General features: G+C 37.1%; 1 protein-coding gene across 8 annotated transcripts in view; it reads left to right on the top strand.

Annotated features, from left to right (window-relative positions):
- Window positions 1-22279, top strand: part of RGS7 (regulator of G protein signaling 7) — a 257025-nt gene that overhangs the window by 165873 nt on the left and 68873 nt on the right. For all 8 annotated transcript variants that reach the window (XM_066178862.1, XM_066178861.1, XM_066178857.1 and 5 more), the window contains 2 exons: window positions 9460-9566; window positions 19638-19689. In XM_066178862.1, the coding sequence (XP_066034959.1) occupies window positions 9460-9566; window positions 19638-19689 (159 nt within the window). The remainder of the gene's footprint in view (window positions 1-9459; window positions 9567-19637; window positions 19690-22279) is intronic.

Genomic DNA, 22279 nt, shown 5'->3' with positions numbered 1-22279 from the left:
AAGTGAGAGCTAGGAGTGGGAGTTTTGATAATAGGAACATAGGATGGCATAAAATGGACATTCGCAACGCTGGAAATTTTGCTCCTTCATTTTGATAAGACAGTGAAATATGTTTTATTGGCCAAACAAACTACTATAAGTAATGGACAAAGAAAACTCTCTAGAAGTGATCCTGTTTATAATAACTGCCATGGGGATTCTTGTGTATGTGCATCCCAGATAACTGTATCTGATCATATGGGGAGTGGCATGTTATACTTCAGAAAAGTCACCTCCACATTCTTTATTGGTCTTACCCTTCCTGAACTTTGATGGCATTTTTTCTTGATGTGTGTCTGAATGACACCAATTTAATTATAAAATTTTTAACTCCTGGTGAGCTTTAAAATCACAGCACTCTTCCCACAGCACAAGGTACATTATATCAGTAATTTATGCTCTCAGTTTGCTGGAGGTATGAAAATTGTTATAAAAAGAATTGTTTTCTTCTTTATTGAATTGAGTGCAGTGAAAGAGGCAGTTATTTTTCTAGCTGTGGCTGCTGTGTGTTTTTTTTTGTATTTTCTGAACTGCTTGGTCATAAGTGGGTGTTCTGTGATTATGATAGCAATGCATGACAATGACAGAAAGTTAATGGTTGGTGCAATAGAAATTCATATCAAAACAGACTTAGAGACTAAAAAAAGTGTCATGATTCATCTTGACCAGCAGTAATCATTGTGAGAGTCACCTATTGCTTCCCTCACCCAACTTCAGAAACTCCACGTTAACTGATGTCCCTCTGATTCAACAATATTATCTTCTGTAGTTCCTTCAGGAACAAATATTTTGTGCACTGAAAAAGCCTGAGCTTACTTTTAGTATTTGCTGGCCACGAATACAAGTGATGCATCCACCACACTAGTTATTCACATGCCCCAGATCTGCCAAGCCTAACAGACAGGTCTCCTCCTTTGAAACCCCATCCCAGATACAAAACTCTCTGTGGCAGTGCACACTGGAATGTGCTTTTCTAAATGCTCCAGTGCTTGTGATGTCCAAGCAGAGCTGACTGAGAGGGAAGTTGGCAGCTGTGCCTTCCCTTGAGAGTGACTAAGAAGGGGACAAGCAATGGCACTGTGTTGCGGCCAGGAAAGCACACCATCACACAGGGCACTGTTTCTGAGGAAACTGTGACATAAAATACCTTTCCTAGCTGATACTAACATGCACAGATTCTTGGGTGTCATGTGGAGAATGAACCACATGCTTCCCCACTGAACTTTTGCAGCCAAACAATTTCATCACATGTCTATAGACTCAGCCGATGGCGGCAAGAAAAGTAGGAAGATCTAGTGTGCTAGCAGTGACAGGAAGAAAACCTGAAATAATAGCATAATAATTATAATACTGAGTATAAATAGTCTATGTCCAGTATTTTGGGTCTTTTGCAGATTCTTGAAACTGGAGCTAGATTTCATCTGAAGGAATTCTCAAAAGTAATTGGATTTTTGTAACTGTTTTTTTTTTGGTCTTTAGCAGGTTTGCTCAAAAGGGTCCACATATGAATTTTTAAATATTAGTTCAGAGTTTTATACTGGAGGAGGGAATGAGTGAAGTGTTTGGAAATATGGAGATAAGTTCAGAGTCATTAGGGAAAACAAGACACACAGGTTTTAATTTCCTCTATTTTGCCTTAAAGCAGCATGGGAATCAAAGCTTAAACCAAAAAGTTGCAGTTTCAGAGGAAGACCCAAAGGGAAAAACAGGAAGCCCATACTTCAAAGGAGTTTGGATTTCACTCTTCTATCATTTCAATTTGAAGAGACAAAAGATATCAGTGATAGAAGAGCAAAAAGTCTCTGATTTCTACAAAACTGAAAATAGAAAATATCAAAGAGTAGTAATAGTGAAATTAGAGGAAAAGTTTTATAAATGCTGACTTTCATTGGTACAGAGCTCGATTCCACCACTGGAAGGCCGGATTGCTGGTGTGATATTGATATGTACTTTAAAAAATTGAGGCTGGAGAGTAAAGGGAAACTATAAAGGCAATTTTAAACATTTTCAGGCCACTTTTCATGACCACATACTGGATGAATTGTGACAAACTCTAGTTACCAAATTGTGCTGTGTTCTGTTTTGACTGGTAGTTAAGTTTACCTGTTGGTTACAGCTTGGATGGATTTCTTCCAGCCTCTGTAGCAATGTGTTTTCAGTTGGCCAAACAAAGACCACAAACAAATATTCCAGAGGTGAAATTGTAGCACTGCTCAATGCCAGCACCTCACTCCTCATTTGTCTGTTTCTTGAGACCTCATGTTTCAACTCCAAATTTTTTTTTTTAATTTTTTGGTCAACATGAAAGCTTTGTTATCACCTCAAGTCATTGCATTTTTACATCTCAGGTGTCTGCCTTTCAAGATACAAATTTATTAAGAGAATAAAAGAAGACTTTGATAGGACATAGCAACATTTAATGTGTAATGAGCTGAAACGCAGTGGGAAAAAATTAACAGGAAATACTGCAAAAGTTTTAAAATGGAGGGTTTGTGTATTGGTAGCAGGGAGATGCAGCTTCATTTTCAAGGACTACTTTTTTTCCCCCTCCAATATGATAATTTATTTCTTTTCTTTTTTTTTTTTTTCTTCCCTGTGGGTGAATAAAGGTATTTTGTCTTGTCTTTGATTTCGTCTTGTTCTTTCCTGAAACTGTAGGCCAGATTTCCCTTTCCTTCTGTCTTTGATGGTGACATGAATTCTGTTGATAAGATCTGGATAAAATTTTTTCAGATTCAGGTTAGACCCCCTATTCACCCACATCCTGTGAGCACATAAGGCAGGACTGGTAGTGTGTCCCTGTAGCAGAGTAATTGAGAAAACACTCTTCATCAGACATGAGAAGTAGGACGTGGTGATTATGTAGATGATTATTATCAGATTTATTGCTAATACAGTATCTAAATCCTGCCAATACAATATTTAAATACCAACTGTATCATCTAGTACAGTGGATTATAGTATAATTAGGCTATGGTCCTTCCTGTGGAGTCAGTAAGACTCTCCTGCTTTCTAAACTTCTCAGGCAAGTCTGGGTGCAGCTGAGTCCACTTAGTCTCAGCTTTGGTCAACAGTTGTTGTTTAAAGGCTTATAATATAAGCAGGTTTAGCTAGAAATGTACAGGTTTTCAGTCTCTGGCCTTGCGGAATTCACAATTACAAAGCAACAAAGCATAAATGTAGCTACTCCAGGATTTTATCTCTGCATTTGACTGGATCTTAGTGCATTTTACTCACCCTTCCTAAGTGTTCTTCACCTTCGGGCTGGATGTACTCTGCCAGAATCCCCGCTGGGGGAAGTTTCCACCCAGAAACTCTGTCCAGCCATGGAAGACCAGTTTGCCCAGTTGGACCAGTCTCCAGAAGCATTCTACATCCTCTTGCAGGCTGATGTGGATTAAAGTCAATCACAAGCATCTCATCTCCCCATCACTGGAATACACTAACCATGTGAGCATCCAGAAATTCCTCCTGAAATACCCACCTGGTGTTCTTATCTTAGGGCAAACCACACTGCCCATCAGAGGCAGGACAGAAAGGGGTGAGGGGAGGATGCAGGAAGACCCAGCTGTCCTTGATCACTGTCACTGCTGGATGTTTTTGTGAAGAAAGTAGTTGATGTTTCGGGTGCATCATTGTTTCTATACGTGGGATGCACCATATCTTACACATCATCTCAGACTGTAAGGGTGGAAAATACCATTCCTTGGGCAGATGACAACTCATAGCACATCTTTGATAGGTTTTCCTTCTTACCTACTGAGTAATGCTCCTACCAAAGCCTCTTTCCCTGTTGATCGCATCAGCGGGCACTGTCTAGCACAAGAAAAATCCTGCCTGTTTAGGTAAATGCTTTGTTGACAGATAATGTGGTTTGTGATTGTTCTCTTGAAATCAAGTATGAATCTTGTTTTAATTGTGTTTGGGCAAATAGTGCCTCTTCCTTCACCACCTAGTTTATCCTCCTTGAAATGATCTCACCAAGTGCTGCTCTCCTTACAAATTCTGTCCTTCAAATGAGACAAAACAGAGCGGTTTACAGTGTTGTGGTTGTTCAAGAATGTCTCTAGCTGTTTTATTTTCTTCTCTTTAAGCAGGCCAAAATCAGGCCTGTTTAAAGAAAAGAAAATAAACCAGCTCTCTCCAAAGTCAGGCCGAGACAGTGAGTCTCTCCTACTCTTTGTGTCAGCGTGAGAAGCAGGTTGTATTTTATTACTCTAATCCTTTGCAGCTTGTGTTCACACTGGCAATGAAATGACAGCAGGAGTGAGGTGAGAGTAAATGATAAAGTCTTGGCTTTAGACGCTAACAATGGATGTGCGCTTGTGAAGTTCTGACTCATTAATTCTTTTTCCAGGCTGCTGTGTGTCTTAGCAGTGCACGTCAGCATTGTGATGGATTTTAGATTCAACAAATAACCCAGAATACCAAACACTTTATTGTTTCATGGAGAGAGAAGTTTTCATTTGTTTGCCATTTTTGGATCATAAAAATATATGAAAAACTGGGAACTTTGGGGTTTTCACTCTTTTTTTACACCGTAAACCAATTTCAAGCAAGCAAAATGCCCCAAGTTGCATTCCAAGGAAATCTTTCCACATAGAATGTAAAAAAGACTCCAAAAAAGGACTTTTGAAAGTGGAGCACAATTGGAAAATACTCTATTTTTCTTTCCTCACTCCCTCAATGATTACTTCAAGGCACTTCAGATATTGCAAGACTATACTGGTATGATACCATAAAGTGTTTTATGAACTTCAGAGAAAAAATAAATATAGATACCACATTAGGCCTGAGACGTGTAAGAAAAAGTAGAATCCACACTAATCACTGAAAACATATTTTTAAAGGGGTTTCAGAGCACAGAAGAATGTTTATTCCAAAGAAAAACAAGGAACATTCTTCCTTTTTAATTGTCTCCTGTGGACATTATCATAAGAAACAACTTGTTCCACCGATACTACCATACCCTGCAATTTAAGCTGAACAAACTGTCAGCAATCCATGCAATAATTATTACAGTAAGGAGAAGACTGCACTATTTCTTTTTATTATTAAAAAGAAAATAAAGTCAAAATTCAACCACTAGGGGATGTTTTTCATTCCTTAGATTTTGTCAGGTTACATTGTCCCAAAACATTGAAAATATCTGACTCTTGTATAACAAAGTATATTAAAAGTGACTGACATTTAATCTGTCAAGATCACTGTCTTGTAATGGCACAGCAGATGGCTGGGCAATATTTTGTCTCACAAAAATGATTTCTAATCAATCCATGTACATGTGTTGTTCACTTCACCCACTCAACTAAATAAGTTTCAACAGCAGAGTGAACCGTGGAATTTTTAGCTTTTTCTGAGCTTTTAGCCCAGCAATAACATGCACATTAAGAATCAAACCTACATCCAAAGCAGTATTTTGATTTTATATTAAATATTTTTATCCTGTTGAATTGCAACAGGCTCATAAGGATGCTTTTCTGTCTTTCAGCTGAGGAATTCTTCTTCCATTATCTATAGTTGCTCTCTACACTTTCCTATTTTTGCCTATAAAAATTAAAAGACTGGTTTGGGTAAATCTGTTTTTTGAATGTGTTTCTCGACTTTTCCACAGTTTAACTGCTAGGGAGTTAAATCTGTTAACTGATATCTTCAAAAAAAGGTGTTGAGTCGAGGAAGCCGAAGTCTATTCCTTTTTCCAGTTACATCTTCAGGAGCTTTGTCGTCAGATTTTTTGCATGACATCTCTGGCTGCAGTTTGTATTCCTTATTTGGCAGCTGACTGCCATTTGAATTATGCCTTCTCAGCATGGCTGTCTGGGTGTGATTGGGGATGTTGTTCAGATTTTATGTTTCTTATACACTGTGACTGAGGATTGTGAAATAATAGTTGTGTAGATATCACATTTCTGTATGCATCTGTGTACACTTGCCATCTAAAAACCCAGTATTTTATTTTCTTTTATTTTGTTCCTCCAAGTTTTTGAGTTTGTATTGTGAATACATATAAACATTACTCTTTCTACCTGGCAACCAGTATGTCTAAAAACATTTCTTTCAGGCTTCTATTTTCTTCTTATCTAATGCACTTCATAGATGTTTTTGATGCTCCCAAGCTACATTTGCCATTTTTCCAGATGAAATGTTCTTCTTAAATGAAAATGCTCTAGCTTCATATGCAGGAATACCTGGGAGATACAGAAGCTGTCTGTATTTGAATTCTAGGAATTTAGACATGTCAGGTTAGTCTGCTGCTGGCTTCATTTTCCTTTTCAAGCTCATGGGTTTGTTTCCTAAATAGTACTGTTGCACTTCATTGGCTTTTTATTTTCTCAGTCTGATTTTAGCAAATTGAGATGGATATCAAAGTGTTGCCTCTGCAATACACTGGACAACCTGTTGCTTGGAGATTAGAAACCTCCTGAGAGCTGAGTTTTCTTTCTGTGTTGTATTTCTATTGCTGCTGCATAGAAAGTGTCAGCATTAGTCTTCTACCAGCCTGGTGTGAGGCAGGAATACAAACTGGGTATAATTTTGTAACAGTCAAAATGTGAGCTACAGTGGATTTTGGATGGGTGATATTGCAGGCATTTATATACATGTAATTCTGAAATAAACTGATGGATTGACAGCCATAAAAAATGAAAATTAATTGTATATTAGTTAAGGAAAGAAAAAAAAAGAGAAGTTTATATGTCCAAATTAAGGCTTACTGGCTAAAGAGAGAAAGATATACCTTGAGTTAGTGTGGATTCCAGCTGAGTAAGATTGCCTGAGGTAAGAATATAATCACCTTACTCTCCATACAGAACTTGAGAAGAGATATAAGCTGCTGTTGGGACTTAAATAACTTTAACTGACTTCTAAAGAAGGGCAGGTGACTCTTTCCATTCTTTTATGGAGAACTATTGTGACTGTACACTTGCTTGTATGACTCAATGGTCAATGAGAGAAATACAAGTTCTTACCGTTACTGTATCCAGCCTTGCCTGGAGTATAGGCTGTTCTGGCAGGAGCTTTCAAATAGTTTCTTCTCCAATTGTCTTCATCCCTTTTTTATGTTCTATATTCCACTTCTGCTTGACTCATCTAGAGTCACAGAGCTGTAATATAATTCAAGATGAGAAGGACCTCAGGAGGACTCTAGTCCAACTCCTTGCTCAAGTCAGTGTAAGCTGTAAAGTCAAACATGTTGCCCTGAACTTTATCTGGTCAGGTCTTGAAAGCCTCTGAGGATGCAGATTACACAGTGTGTCTGGGCACCATCTCCTGCTGCTTGGCTGAAAGTCAGAACTATACCTGATTTGGTTTATTACCATTTTCTATTTTATTTATTTCTTCATTTATTTACTTTATTGCCCTGAAATTCCATAAAGATCCCGGGTCCCTCATTTTGAAATCTCTTTTCAGGTATTGGTAAGTACTTCTAGACATCTCCAAAACCTTCCTTTTTTCAGTCTGACCAAGCCCAGCTCCTCCAGCCTCTCGTTATAGGGAGCATTTTCCAGCCCTAGTGATCTTGGTGGACTCCCACTTGACTCACTCAAAGTTTATTGGTGTCGTTTTTGTACTGCAATGGACATGTTAATCATAACTGGACATAGTAGTCCAGATATGCTCTAAAAATTACTGGGTAAAAAGAAATAATATGAGCTCCTTGTGATCTTGAAAAACATTATGATTCAGAATCCACAAAGCACATGAAAATTGGAGTCTATTTAGTGTATGCTAAATCAAAAGAGAGTGCACTCCCATCTGTGTCAGAGCTCCCTGGCAAGCGTTGTCACCCTTGTCTGAGAAAGCCTTTCTCTAGAAAAGTCAGCACATTTCTTCCTTGTTTTTCTCTCATTCCACCAAGAATCATAACACATGCAAAAATATTTTTTTTTGAATTGGCAATAAGTTGCAATGGGAAGAACAAAGAAAAGCTTAATAAAATTAAGAGGTAGATAAATTGAAACAGTAAAAAAAACCCTCAGTGACTGACACACTCAAAAGCATTGACTCAAAATTTCTGATTCAAGGGATAATAGTATTTAGCAGCTTGAAATGAATGAATAACAACAATATATAAACTTTTTATAATTAGGACAAAGTTCAGATGGGGATTTTCAGATGTCATAGGCACAAGGAACAAAGCAACTCCCTTCTGTTAGAGAGATTTCTTGTAGGCTTGCAGCTGGGAAAAGTCTAAACAGCATTGCAGAGTTCTACATCAGGCTGGACAGCTCACTGCCAGAGAGGGTGTGTTGCATTTTAGGTAATAGCTCTGGCTGGAGGGACAAGAACCAGTTTGCTAAACACAGGGATGGCAATAAATATTTGATATCAAATAAACCCTGTAGGGTTATGTGCTCTCAGTTAAGTACCCTCCAGATCCCCTTTCCTGTTCCTTTCACATGCTTGCTGGCTTTGGGTTAGCCTAAACATGTCCCACTTCTTCTCCCGTATCTCCTATGTGAGTCAATGTCTTCAGGTGAGCAAAGGCTGAAGGAGGGAATTTTTTGGGATGCTGATGAAGTATGGGTAAATAAATAAGCCTTCTCACACTGAAAATAAAAATGGGTGAAAAATAAGTGAATATCTTCTCCTGTGTTTGTCAGCAAGAACACATGTCAGGACTTGAATTTCTTTCTGCATGATGATTCTTCACTGCTGGTCAAGTACTGCAGTGGTGTTTCTATTAGTGAGGACAAGACAAATCCTTGCTTGCCACTGCTGAAAGCCAAATTATAGGCAATAGGAACAAATGAGCACTTCATAGAGGGTGAATATGGATCTGGGCATTATCCAGAGGGGTTGTGGTGTCTCACTCCTTTTGAGTTATTCAAAAAACACTTGGACAAGGTCCTCGGCAAGTAGCTTAAGGTTTCTCTGCTTGAGTGAGGGAGCTGGACAAGATGACCTTCACAAGTACCTTCCTACCTCAACTGTTCTAGGAACCTGGAATCCTTTGCTATTTTTCCAGTAATAAACTTTTGAGGAAATCTCTAACCTTTGCAGTAGCTCTGATAAAGCTACTGAGAAATATATCACGTAATTGGAATCAACTATTTTAACATGTAATCAGAAATTGTTCTGAAGAAGAAAAGCAGGCTGCACCATCAAGGTAAAAGTGATAGCTGTTTTCAGCTTCAGAACAAGTGAGTGAACATTGAGGCCACCTTTTAATGTCTATATAAGTAGTGGAACTGCAGCTGCAAGTGCGACATATAAAAGCTATTTGTTAAGGAGAGTGCAGTGGTTTTTTTGATTGCATCATTATATTGCATAGGAAAAGACAGCTCTTTCATGATGGTAGGACTTTGAGAACAAGGTGGTTATCTGCAGGATATCAGATGAGTCTTAACAGCAAAACTAGCTTGCTGAAAAGAAGTTATTTAACTTTTTCAGCTTATCTTTCTTCTTTTCTTGAAATAGTTGAAGCTCTGCATTTGGGAACTCTGATGGCAGCACATGGCTATTTCTTTCCAATCTCAGACCATGTTCTAACACTGAAGGATGATGGCACCTTTTATCGATTCCAAGTAAGTATTTTCAATATGTTCTTGACTTGCACAAATGGAACCTCAAAGGCCTTACAAAAAAGTTCATAGCAAATTTAATCCTACTTTGTTTCTTACATAACCTGATAAAGAGTAGAAATTCTCCTAAAAATAAAAAATGGTTTTTGTTTGTAGAATCCTTTATAAAAAAGAATTTTATTTATAAATTTTCAGCAAAGTGTTGAGACGATAATGACTATTTTGATATCTGGAATAAAAGTGTGATAATGCTGAGCTTGGAACTATCTCTCATGAAATAAATTAATGTAGTATTTTTGAAATATAGTGAATTAAATGATGTTATTGCCTCTTATTCCTAGTATAGTCTGAATTTGTAAAGGGGCAGATCTTTTAAATATTAAGTCTGTAGCAGAAATCTGATAAATAGTGGAGGGTAATATTTTATTTTCTTCTTTTGTGAGAATTTTCTTACTGGTAACTCAGTAGTATTGGAGTAGTGTGTATTCTTCTTGCAACTACGGAGACATTTTTACATTGATCTGTCAGTCCTGTTGCATGCAACAAACTTGCAGATGGTTCAGAACAAGCTGGAAGCATAAATATGTACATATGTCACCACCTACACTTGCACATATATTATTCAGAAACCTACATAGTTGTATTTTATCATATTAAATTTCAAACTAAAGTCCTGGGAGCAGAAGTGTTGTTTTTCTAATAATGACTAGTGGGCTAGAATTTTGCAGAACTATATTGCTAATGACTTGAAACAAATGTGACTGCAAAGTACCAGATTATGGATTCAATGGAAAGAATTCACTTTGCTTGTCATGTGCCACTTTTGACAATGCTCTTTCTATAAGGTAGTATTCCTGGTAAGTATCACCAACAGCTGCTCCAAGCTCTTTTTAGATATTTATTGCTTTGAAATGATATGATGATTATCACTGTGAAACTGAGTTTGTAAATCCTTCTCTGTTACTTCTAACTGTATTAAATACTCAGTAAAATAACATCTGGTAGAACAAACAAAGAATAGACGAAATCTATTGTCTTCAAGATATATAGGTCTAAACTTTGTCTTAAAGATTGTTTAAATAAGAAGCCATCAAGAATAAAATACTACTGAAATTGTGATCTTTCAAATGCAGAAGAAAACTAGAGATTGGAGGCCATTCATGGCTTCAAATATTGTATTATAATAATCTCTGTACAATACTTTCACCAATATTTTGTCTTAAGTCCTAAAGACCCATGTAAGGGAAGAGAAAGGCTCGTAATTGTATAAATCAAAATCGTCGCATGAATATAATTAAATATGCACAGCACAGTCTGGCAAGGAAGAGAATTATTATTGCATACATGCCAACAATATTATCCTATTTTCATATTTAGATCTTGTGAGTCAGACTGCAATAAAGTTGTTCTTCAGCAGAACAGAAAGTTAGATGTGTACATGGGTAATACTAAGAGCAAGCATTCCAAGCCTCCTCCCCTAGATGCACAGTTACCTTTGATCCTGGAGAGAGTATTTGAAGGAAAAGGGGTTTTTAAAGCTCATGAGGCTTCCTTCTCCTCAGTGCTCAGTATAAAGAAGAGTGATGGCACATGGTTGAAGGGGCTTGCTGATGTGACTATGAGGTAAGTGGAAAGGAGTCATGGAGTGATTGAGGCTCCAGTTCTTGGCTTGGTGTCTGAATAAGCAGTGTCCAGAAGGAAGAAAAATATACAAGGACTTAATTTTGCAGAGAATAATACTTACTTGCAGGAGTGCGAGTCATTGATTTCTGCAGAGCTGCTGGCCTGCCTCCATCTCTAGCACAAGAAATCAGCACCTGTGCTGGCCTGATTAACTGAAGGAAAGTACAGACTAGAATTTGCTGCACCGTGGACCACTGAGAGTACTGCAGCTAGCCTGCTGTGAGCTTTCCTCAGAAAGCTCCATAGCCTACATGTTTGGACACAAACCTTCAGTGAGGGCTAGATTGTAAAAGCTTCTCAGTTTATTTACGTAAGTTAAGAATTTGGCACCTATTTGACAAATGCATATGAAATAAGACACTTTAATCGAATGTTGCTCAGTCTGTATCTTCAGTGTTTGGCTTGTTTGCTTGTCTGTGGTACTTTTTGCATTGCTATTCCTATGCCAACAATGTGACTTTGTTGTTGTGACGATGCAACTTTAGCTGTTAATGCATAGGATGAGAAAAAGTGGTGACATGCTGTTAACTGGAGTTATAACAGCAAATTTTGTGTGATTACATCTCCATGTTCCCCACCAAAATAAGGCTAGTATAAAATCTGTTCCTGTACTGTTAAATTAGAAGATGAAGAGAACATATTCAACTGGGAGGAAAGTTTGACTGCAAATGTGTGAATTTTGCACTAGAATAGATGTTCAGGTTCTTTGCAAATAGTACCCTCTTAGTACTGGACAGGATTCACAAATTTCTGGGTATTTTGATAGAAAGAGAAAACCATGCACCTGCCAGCACTGAAAAGTTCGGATGCCACACATGCGGAGAAATCTATGCAATACAAAGACCTAACCTGCAAAACCAAGGCTAGCTATAGTAGTGTTCTCCATGTGCTTGGTGATTTGTTTTCCAAAGGGTGACACATCTCCTCCTGACAGTAAAATTATCTCTAGCTTGTTTTAACCACCTTCTGTTCTATAGAAATAGCTAAAAGCAGTGGAGGTTGTGCTTCATTTGGACAAATGCCCTTTTATGGGCAAAATTTATATTTTTCAGTTATTACTCTTGCCATCAGGAGGCAAGAGTGTAGTTACATCTGCTTTTTTAAATAATGTGAACTAAAAAAAAAGCAAACAAAAAACTTCTGGCTCATTCAGTGACCTACTCAGGTGTTAATTAGGTTAGTGTCTGTGATATCAATTTAATTGCCTTATTAAGAGAGGAATTTTTTTATTAGTCTCAATAAGAAAAAGCAGAAACAGCTGCGTGGTCTTTTCCTGGTAATTTAAACCTGTGACAAAAAAAGGAGCTGAATAGTTGTTCACCATCTTCCTCTACCTGAGAACAAATAAATATGGGGGGCTCAAATAAAAAAAGCAAGCTGTATCTTAAAAAGCATACTCCCCTGGGCCAGGGATTACTCGTGGAGACATTTCATTTATGTCCACACAAATGATAATATGTCTATCTTGGTGAGGAATGCCTGACTTGCCGTCTCAGCTGGTAAGCTACTGTAATATCATCCTGCACAAAAATATACTTATTTCCTCTACAAGCCCTAAATACATAGTGTCTCCTGATGTTAATAAGGAGAAAAATAATGTTTCCCAATATCTTTTGGCTGTAAACAAACTCCTAGGATATCTGAGACTAGTGATAGTCACACTCCCATTTTTAAATGAGATTAATTAATGATTTAACATAAATTAATTTTCTGAGGTGAGGGTTAGGTTTTGCTGTTGTTTTGTGACTTTTAAGATGAAAGGCTCAGATATCTGAGAAAAAGTGTGAAAACAGGAACAGTTTCTTGTGAAAGCATGAGTCTGGTGAAGATAGCAGCAAAATTCATGGACCTTGGACAGATGAAGGTGTGGAGTTTGATGTCTTCTGTTCTGCCACTGGGAACACTTTCTTGACAAATGCTTTTAACTGCCCTGGCCTTGTTTTCCCATGCCTAAATTGGGGATAAAATTATGTAGCAATCACTGTGAGGATCTTGAAATATCTTTTTTGCAAAATAGTTTAGAGTGCGAGGTGTTGTGGATACCTCATGTCTCAGGTGGAATTACATTGCTTTACTCATCTCCTTGAGTCATCCTTACTGAGCTAGCTTCATCTTGGCTCGTTCTGGACCCACCTCTGGCCGTTCTGAGTGCTGAGTCTGTGGCTGAACATCACAGCTCTTCAGCCACTCCCTGGAGCCTTTCTGGATCATCTGCTGTGCCTTGAGGGAAGGATTTTATTTAAAGCCAGATTTTACAAATGAAAAATAAGCAAGTTATCTTATGCAGCATTTGGCAGATTTTCTTTGGCAATTGCAGGTGTGATAACTAATTCATTGTTTTTTCAGGTCAGGCTTGGCATAGACAAGTTCTGTTAAGGTTTCTGAGGGAAAAAGATTTTAAATCCATTTCTTTCTGACTTCCCCATCAGTGCCAATTTCAATTTTTTTAACTCCTTACTCACACACACTTTGCCCCACACAGCTTTCCACACTCATCCTCTTTTTGGTTAGAAAAGAGGAGTCACAGAGCCAAAATGTTGTTTCCAAATTCCTCAAGTTCTATTTTAATTATTCTGAGCCAACCATGAAGCACTGATTGTTTCTTGTATGGGCATGACAGTGCTAGACTAGCAGTCTTACCCATTTAGTTTACCAAGAAATCATTTTTGTCAAGTGCAACGAATGTAAAATGGAATGCCAGTGAAATCTGCCATCCATCATGCAAATGATTTGAGATTGTGCAAAACTACTTTTCAGCAAAGGCTTGATTCCTGCAGTTTATAAAAACTCCCTGGTGCCTGAGAGAAGAATAGCAGTAATATGCAAAGGTTTATAAGTGATTTGAATCCTCCTCCCCCCTCCAAGTAATTGGATTCAAAAAAAAATTTGTGAAGTAGAATGGAGCAGCTTCAGAGAGAAAAACTTTTTTTATTAGTATCAACAAGGGGTAGCTGAAAGATGCTCAGTGATTTCCCTCCTTGCTTATGCAGTTTAATGCATAGAAATTAATCATGTTTTATAAAAGCTGATGGGAAACACTGCTTTTTACAAGTGGCTGTTTCATTAGCCCAGATATTGTTATTGATTAATTTTGAGATAAAGTCAAAGCAGATCTATTTACTTTTTCACCGGATTTCTTACAATGCATAGCAGCCACTGCTGCTAGTTTGTTTTTTGTGGAATATGTGCTATATTACGGGATTTTACTTTATTAAAGGAGGATTAGGGATTTATGTGGTTAGGTTTACCTAATGATATTGGTGTATAACACAAAAGAACCAGCATGTGTTTGTGTGTGCCCAGTTTTCTGGTTAAAGAGCATAAAGGTCCTTGTAACTGTTTTGTTCTGGAGGCTTAAAAATATCTGCAGTCACATCTGCAGTGCTAGGTTAGCCTTATTTCTATACCTCCTGACTTGTTCTGGCTGCTAATTCAAATTACACCTACAATTAAACAAAGTGCCTCAAAAGCATACTGATAAAAACTGGCAGCGTTATTTCTGCCTGGGCTGATAAACAGTCCTTGACTTTCCCATAACCACTCTACCACCCACCTTCCTTCAGCTGTAAGTGGGATGTCATGGCACAACGACAAACGTTCCCTCTTTAATACTTCTTCATGATGAACTGCTTCATATTTCCTTCTGAGGAAAAGTAAAATTCTTGAGTATGATAATTCCTTCAGGTTTTCTGCGCTTATGAAAGATAACCAAACTACATCAGTATTTCCTAATCTTCTCTTCGAAAATGGTGGTGTTGTGGTACATGTTATACCACATCCATAGCTGCCATGGGTGAAATCTTCACTTATGAGCTTCTTGATCATGAAGCCAGGCACATAGATTGTGTAATATTTGTGCTATAGGAATATATGACATTGCAAGGGATGCTATAATTCTTCTACAGTGTATTCGGATATGTGATTCGTAACAACTAGTTGAACCAAGCTTTGTTTGCATAGTCCAGCTATTTAGAAGGTAATTTACGTGAGCAGGCCCTCCCTGCATTTCTGTGGGATATTTTAGTAGATCAGATGAGAACAGGCAGCTTTCTCCTTTGCACACACCTCCTATTCTCATTCCTGACCTCATTCCATGACACCAGGGATCTTCTTATCAGACTCTTCTTATTTCCTAGTCCTTCTGTGTTGAATAAGGCAAGTCGTTCTCCCGTAGTCTTCATGGATAACCTCTCTAGCAAATTCTTCTCAGAGATTGTTAAATATCTGGAGCATGAAATTGTGTGGAGACTTTTGAAACAGAAATGGAAATGTAAACTCACCACATGCATTATAGTCACATGTGTGATTATTTGATGTCTGTAATAGGGAACAAGGTAGACTTCAGATTAAGACCAGAATTTTATGACTGTTAAAACTAAGGTATTAGACAAGAAAATGTGGAATATTCCTTTGAAATAACATCAGTGATTTTACATGCATGTTTCTTGTTGGTGCTTTTTGTCTATACAAACACAGCATTGCAGAAGTCCATTAATCAGAAACTGATTTTTATATTGAGCTTTATTTGCAGTGTCTAGGGTTTTCAAAGATTTATTTTTTTTTTCTTGATGTTCTGGGCATTCTTTCTGTTTAAATCTTAATCTGTCCCTTATCCCTATTTTCTTGCCTGTTTTTAGGAGAGTTTTCCTTATCTCTGTGCACATCAATGCCTTTTCCTCCTTTGAAAATGAATAACAGATGCCTGCTCTTCGAATACAACTTTATCAGCAGCTGTAGCTGCATTAGAGCCCGTATCTTGGGGTGATACCATAAGTTTTGCTGGTGAGAAAGTAACACAGGTCAAAATTTTGCCTTGGTCAAAATACATAGCATCTAATGTTTATTTCTCCTCTAATAGGGGTATTACATTGTCAGTGACTAATGTGTTTTTGAAAAATCAAAGTATTAATAACCTTTAGCTTTCAAAGATTGGAAACATATAGTGTATTACAACTGTTCAGTCAAGAGAGTAGATGTAGAAACATTATAAAAGGGAAAATTAAAGCTTTTTTAATTTTCTGGAAATATACTTCTTCCCTTTGCTGTAATCTTATGAGGCTTTTCTGCTTTATGCAAGTTGGTGGGGGGTTTTTTTGTGTTTTTTTTTTTTTTTTTTTGTTTGTTTGTTTGCTTGTTTTGGTTTTTTGTTTTGTTTTGTTTTGTTGTTTTGTAAAATATCTGTCCATGTTTCAAAGGTTACTTGAATGAATATTTTTTCCATGTATAAATTGCCCTTCGGGTGACTTGCACCCCTTTAAACATCGTGAGGATGATTCAGTACTTTCGGTAACTCTCACCAGTTAAATAGTCGTTGTTATATAGTACTGGAGATAGAGGAGAAAGAGAAAGGATTTCATCATAATATTTACACATGCATATAAATCGCAGTCCTGAGGAACCAGAAGTCATCCTTTAGCTTGGTGAGGCTTTTTTTGCTTTTTCGGAAATAAACCCAGTTTACCCTGTGAAAACACAAGAAATCCTTAAGCTTTCTGTGCTGAATTTCATCAGCCTTCTAACCTGAACTGTCTGACCTCATAAAAACATTTCCCTCCCTGAATTTTTTTTTTCCCTGTGCTTTGCCCTGTAGCCTTATCTCCATGTCCAAATTAATTTTGGGCATGTTCTCAGAGCTGATTGAAGGCAGAATTGAACTTTGTTCCCTCTGGGAGCCGGCTGGCTGGAGGCCAGCTCTGGCCACGTTGCAGTGCCTGAGCGGATGAGCTGTACTTCTCAGCCAGTCCCATTAAACGCATCCGAGCACCAGGCAGGCAGGATCACGGCTGGCAGTTCAGAGACAGCTTGTGCCTGCCCAGATCAGAGCATGGGAACGGAGACCTCATGCCTCTGTGTCATTCCCTGGGCAGAAAGACCTTTTTATGCTCACCGTCTCCCTCCTTCTGGAGGGAGGCATTTAATAATCTTCTGTACTTATCTGTGCTAGCTGTTATTTGAACACCTTTCTCATGGTGTAATGTCTGTCTTTTACAGGAGTTTCTTTTTGGCTTACCTTATCACACATCTTTCAAACCTTTTAATGTGGCTCATCATGTGCCTTGCTAATTAAAACTCATGTTCTGTTTTAACTTTTCTGCATTTTTCTCCATAGCACAGGGAGGTTTACACTCAGCCTTAGTAGCCAGTGCATTATTTTCTGCCTTTTCCTCAGTCTCTTCTCCGCATTTAGGTTGCACCTTTTTATCGTTCAGAAAAGCCTTGGTCATCTCTGCTTCCTAGCGAACCTAAGTGACAAGATTTCACAACACTGAAGATCATGTCCCCTTTCCCATATTCTGTTTAGTGCACACACTGCCTTCACCAACAAAGTGCAAGTTTCAAAAAAACTTAAATGTGTTATTTCAACTAAATACTGAAAACAGTATTCTGGCCACATGTAGCTTTTCATTTATGTATGAAACAACAGAATCCTCGTCTAACGTTACTAACATAGTTGTGAATATAGAGTGTTTGTACACAGCCTGTTGTGAAATGAGTGCTGAAAGCAAAGTTTGTGTTTTTTTCTCTAAATCAGAAGACGGAATTTGTTTATTTAATCTCAGAATTTAATCTCTGCTAGGATTGGAGTATATGCAATTTGTCATGAGAAATCCTAAGTATGCATGAGGAGCTAAAATATGGACTTTGCAGCAAGTATGCCCACAACCGGGAGTTTCAGCTGGAGTTCTGCCTGAGCAAATATGGTTTCTATGTATTTAGTAACCCTCACTACATACTTTTTTCAGAAGCTCAGCTTGAACCTGTAAACAGAGGTTAACCTTCCTTTTAGCAGAGAAATGATGTAGCTGTTCTTTTCTTCTTGGGCCTCTCTGGATTTACATTTTGTGCCCCTAAGGAAGGACTGTTCTCACTTCCTGAGTTTGTAAGCTGTATAGGTCAATGATGGTGACTTTTGGCTATATATGAATCACAGTATGAAATTTTATAGTTGCTTCTCCAGAATGTGCTGAGTAAAGCAATTCATTCTTTAGGGGTTCATCTTCTTTCTATTTGTGCTTATATGTGCTTCTACTGGTCACTTTGATTTCAGTGGCACTCTGAAGAAACGGTTGATTGGAGAATTACTTATTGTTGCTCCCTTAAAAAGTACTAAACAGCTTGCAAGAAATATATCTTAGCCTTTGAAGTTAGCTTGTGACAGTTCCTTTTTTATGCTTTAGCTCCTTGCTGTTGACTGATAAATAGCAAGTTCTAAAGTGCTTCTATTAAATTTGATGTGTCAATGTTACAAAACCAAGAGATTTTTCACAATATATATTAAATTTGACAATTGGTGTGAATGTGTCACCCTTCAGCCCTGTTGGTTTCCAGATTAACATTAAAACAATTTTGATGGGAAGTGGGCAGCAAACAGGTTTTGGTTTTTGCAGCTGGGAGATTTTTGAGAAAAAAACCAATAAGAAATACAGAGTAAAGCAGAAGGTTTTCCTGAAGTACCACCTGTGTTTTGAAATACCACTCAAACCATTTCACACATTTAATGAGTTTCATTCAACTACTCAAATATTATATAATTCTCTGTATCTGTGTGCATGTGTTTATATATATATATCAGTCACTCAATCACAGAATATTTGAAGTTGGAAGGGACCCACAGGGATCATTGAGTTAAGCTCTTAAGTGAATGGCCTCTATGGGGATTATGTGCTCTGTAAAAAATGCTATAATAATATCCATTTTAACCAAAAGGTGCCATTTTAAAAATTAAGTAATTTGTATGAGAAATGTCTATACAGTCTTATATTCTCCATTTGTTAGAAGTGAATTATTTTAACAATACATGTAGCACAGTCTTAATAAGGATATTGTTGAAGTAATTTTTGGTACTTTATTGTCTTTCTCTTAAAAAAAAATCACATTTTAAATCACAACTGGTAAACAACTTTTAAAAAGTAGACTTTGATGTCTTTGTGAAAACTGGATGTTTTTAGTGGCATTTTTAAACAAATAACACCTAGGAAATTAAATTGAGTATTAATCTGTGAATGAAAACTCTGAAAAATCAAGAACTGAATGAACTTCAAAGCCTCTTCTGTCTTTATACCTCTAAACCTGATTCTCCAGGACACGTGAGAGATGTATTTCTAGGGAAGATGTAAAAGACAACCCCATTACCTAGCCTTGTGAGTTTTGTTCCCTTAACTTTGAGAACAAAAAAACACTTTTTTTTTTCTTTTTTGTTCTGACACTAGTGTGATAATCAGGTGTACAAATGTAATTTTCTGTTTTGATGCCTATTTCAAAAATGTCAAGTAAGCAGTATAATAATCTACTAAAAATATAAATTGATTCTGAAAACCAGTAACAATCCAAGGACTGTATAATGCTTGCATTGTCTAACTTGAGTTTCTTACTTCTTTGTTTTGTCTATAGACACCCTATTTTTGGCCATCAAATTGTTGGGAGCCGGAAAACACAGACTATGGTCAGTGTAGAAATATTTCCTATTTCTTTTGGAAATTATGCATTATATAAATGAATGCATCATTACAGTCTGTCTTGTTTCACCATCCCACTGTTTATAACATAATTATATGTCATGTAATTCCTGTGCAAGAGTTGCTGATATCGAAATGAATGTGTTACTAGCTTTTTCAAAGTTCATCAGAAGCTTATAAAAGTCATATTTTGGAGTGGATCTGAGGAAAAAAGAAAAAACTCAACCCCAAAATTCAAGACTCATCAAAACCTACCTTCCCATTTATATCCTATGTTTGCTCCAGCAAGTGTAATTATTTACAATGAGAGAATCTCAGTGAAGCGGAGGAGATTTTGTTGATGGTTGTGCAGTGGTTGTTATCAGATTGAGACCCAAAGATATGCTTAGTTTAGAAGTCTTATTTCTAATATAGACCATGTGGAAAATTACTTATTATGAAAACTAATATAGTTCTAATATGAACTGTATTAGAAAATACAGTTTATTGTTTACTTGCCAGTGTCTCAGGGGTTTATTAATAAATTATATATTGTAATTACTGATGTGTGCTTAGACAGCAAAATCTGAAGAAAAAAGCTAGCAATGTATTAGGAAAAAATATTAATAAAAATTATAAAAAAATTAGGTTTCTCTATACATCAAATAGTGACCTAAATTTTAAAGGAAGTTGATCTGTAAGAAGCCTCCTGTTCATTCTAATTCAAATGGTGAGTACTGAGCTCATCTGAAGACCAAGTCACTTATTAAGGTAATTGAGCATGTACATGATAGGTTATGTTTTCAAAACTTCAGACCATGAATGTCTCTTTTTACAGCTTTTCAGAAATTTAGGTGAGTGTTCACTTGTAATTTGGATTCTATGCCTTTGGGAGCCGAAGACTTTGGGGATGGATGGCTCCAATAAATGTTCCCTTCATTTTTGGAGCAGACGCAGTTTAATTTCAAATACATTGCCAAATAAAGCAATTTTAAGCTGAGACTCTCAGCAGAGCTGAGTGTCTCCAAGGTACAGTTTGAAAATGTGATGGTTTCCTCATCCTATACGAGTAGAAAAATATTTAGTTTTTTCCTGATATTTGAAGATGTTCAGTATGTAGCTATTGAAAACTCCCAACGAGGAGAGATTCTTACCACATATGTGTGCTTAGCCAGTGTGTATGAGGAAATTAGTCACTGAAGGAAAAGTGGTTGATTTATCATTTATTATTTCAGTATATTCCTCTAATATGTTAAAGATCAGCAAGCAATTAACTAGTTTTGAGAGACATGGAGTTGTTCAGCTGTAATGTGTGTCACATTACCGGGTTGGTTTTAATAAATTATTACATGCTTAACATGTCTGAATTTGAGATCAGGCTGAGGAGAAAGTTTCTATTAATATCCTTTACTCTAAAGTAGGAGATACTAATGTTCCTGTCACAGCTGATCAGTGGATTGGTCAATGAATTATCAACTTTAGTCAGTAAATAGAAATCTTGTATAATGTGTCCAGGTTTGCATGCCAGCAATACAGAATTAAACCTGGAATCAGTGTCTTCATCCTGCAGGGAGGTGCTTTTGTTGAACAGTAAATGTACCTATTTGAGAGCTTTTGAGATTTAAGTATGTTTCAGTTGCTGAGTTAAGCTTTTTGGTCGCAGAGGGAAGATGGAAGGGGAGCAAACCCTCCAGTCTTGCTATCTCATTGCTCCTTCCATGTCATGAGCCAAAAGTGCAATCCTGTATGAAACAGACCCACAGCTTCCCTGAGCAACAGGGCCAGAGCATTGTACTGGAGCTACCAAAGGTGACTGTGTGTCACCAGAACTGATAATACCAGAGCATTTGCAGGAAAATAAACTTTTTAGGCACCTTTTCAATACTGCTCGTATTAGGTTAGCATCATCCGAGTCCCAGAAATTGTCATTTCCCTTGTAAACAATGGTGATCAGAGGAGTACAGGAAAATCAAAATATTTAATCAAAATATTTAAGGAACCAAAATGAATCTAAAATAGGTTTGAAATATTTTGAGAATATTAAAGGACAAATATCACTTCAAATATACACCAAATAGGTTCTGCAGATTTTCACACTAATTGTTACTTCCTGGAAAATATAGTACATAGAATTTATGTTATTACAGATATGCAAATGCATTTCATACTTATCATGCATTATGGCGCTGTGTACTATAAGTGCTTCCAATTTAATGGGCTTTTCCTGAACGAGCTTGAAAGTGTGTGCTCTAAAATTAATGACTGTGGCAGGCATTGGAAGTCTCTCAAGACCTGCAAAAAGTAAGCTCTCTCTGTAATCTTCCTTGACCAAAGCTACTAACAAGGCAAATCACTTTCTTTGCCATTAACCTAATTTTACAAGCCATTGGAAATACTCTAGAATTTTATTTTAATTTAAAAATTAATCTTAACAATTCATCTTTACTCATCCATCCTGGGCTACTGCCCAGAACGTAGCACACTGACAGAAAAATAATTTATCTTAAATGAGAAATTAAATGAGATTGAGATACTGTGTGTTAGTTTATTACCAGAACTAACTAAGAAACAAATAATCCTTACATATTTGTTTAACAT

This window comes from Chamaea fasciata, unplaced genomic scaffold, assembly GCF_029207755.1.
Source record: "Chamaea fasciata isolate MVZ Bird 193981 ecotype frontalis unplaced genomic scaffold, bChaFas1.0.hap1 SCAF_3, whole genome shotgun sequence".
Lineage (NCBI taxonomy): Eukaryota > Metazoa > Chordata > Aves > Passeriformes > Sylviidae > Chamaea > Chamaea fasciata.
Note: the sequence above shows the minus strand (reverse complement) of the source record. Positions and strands in the feature narration are given on the sequence as shown.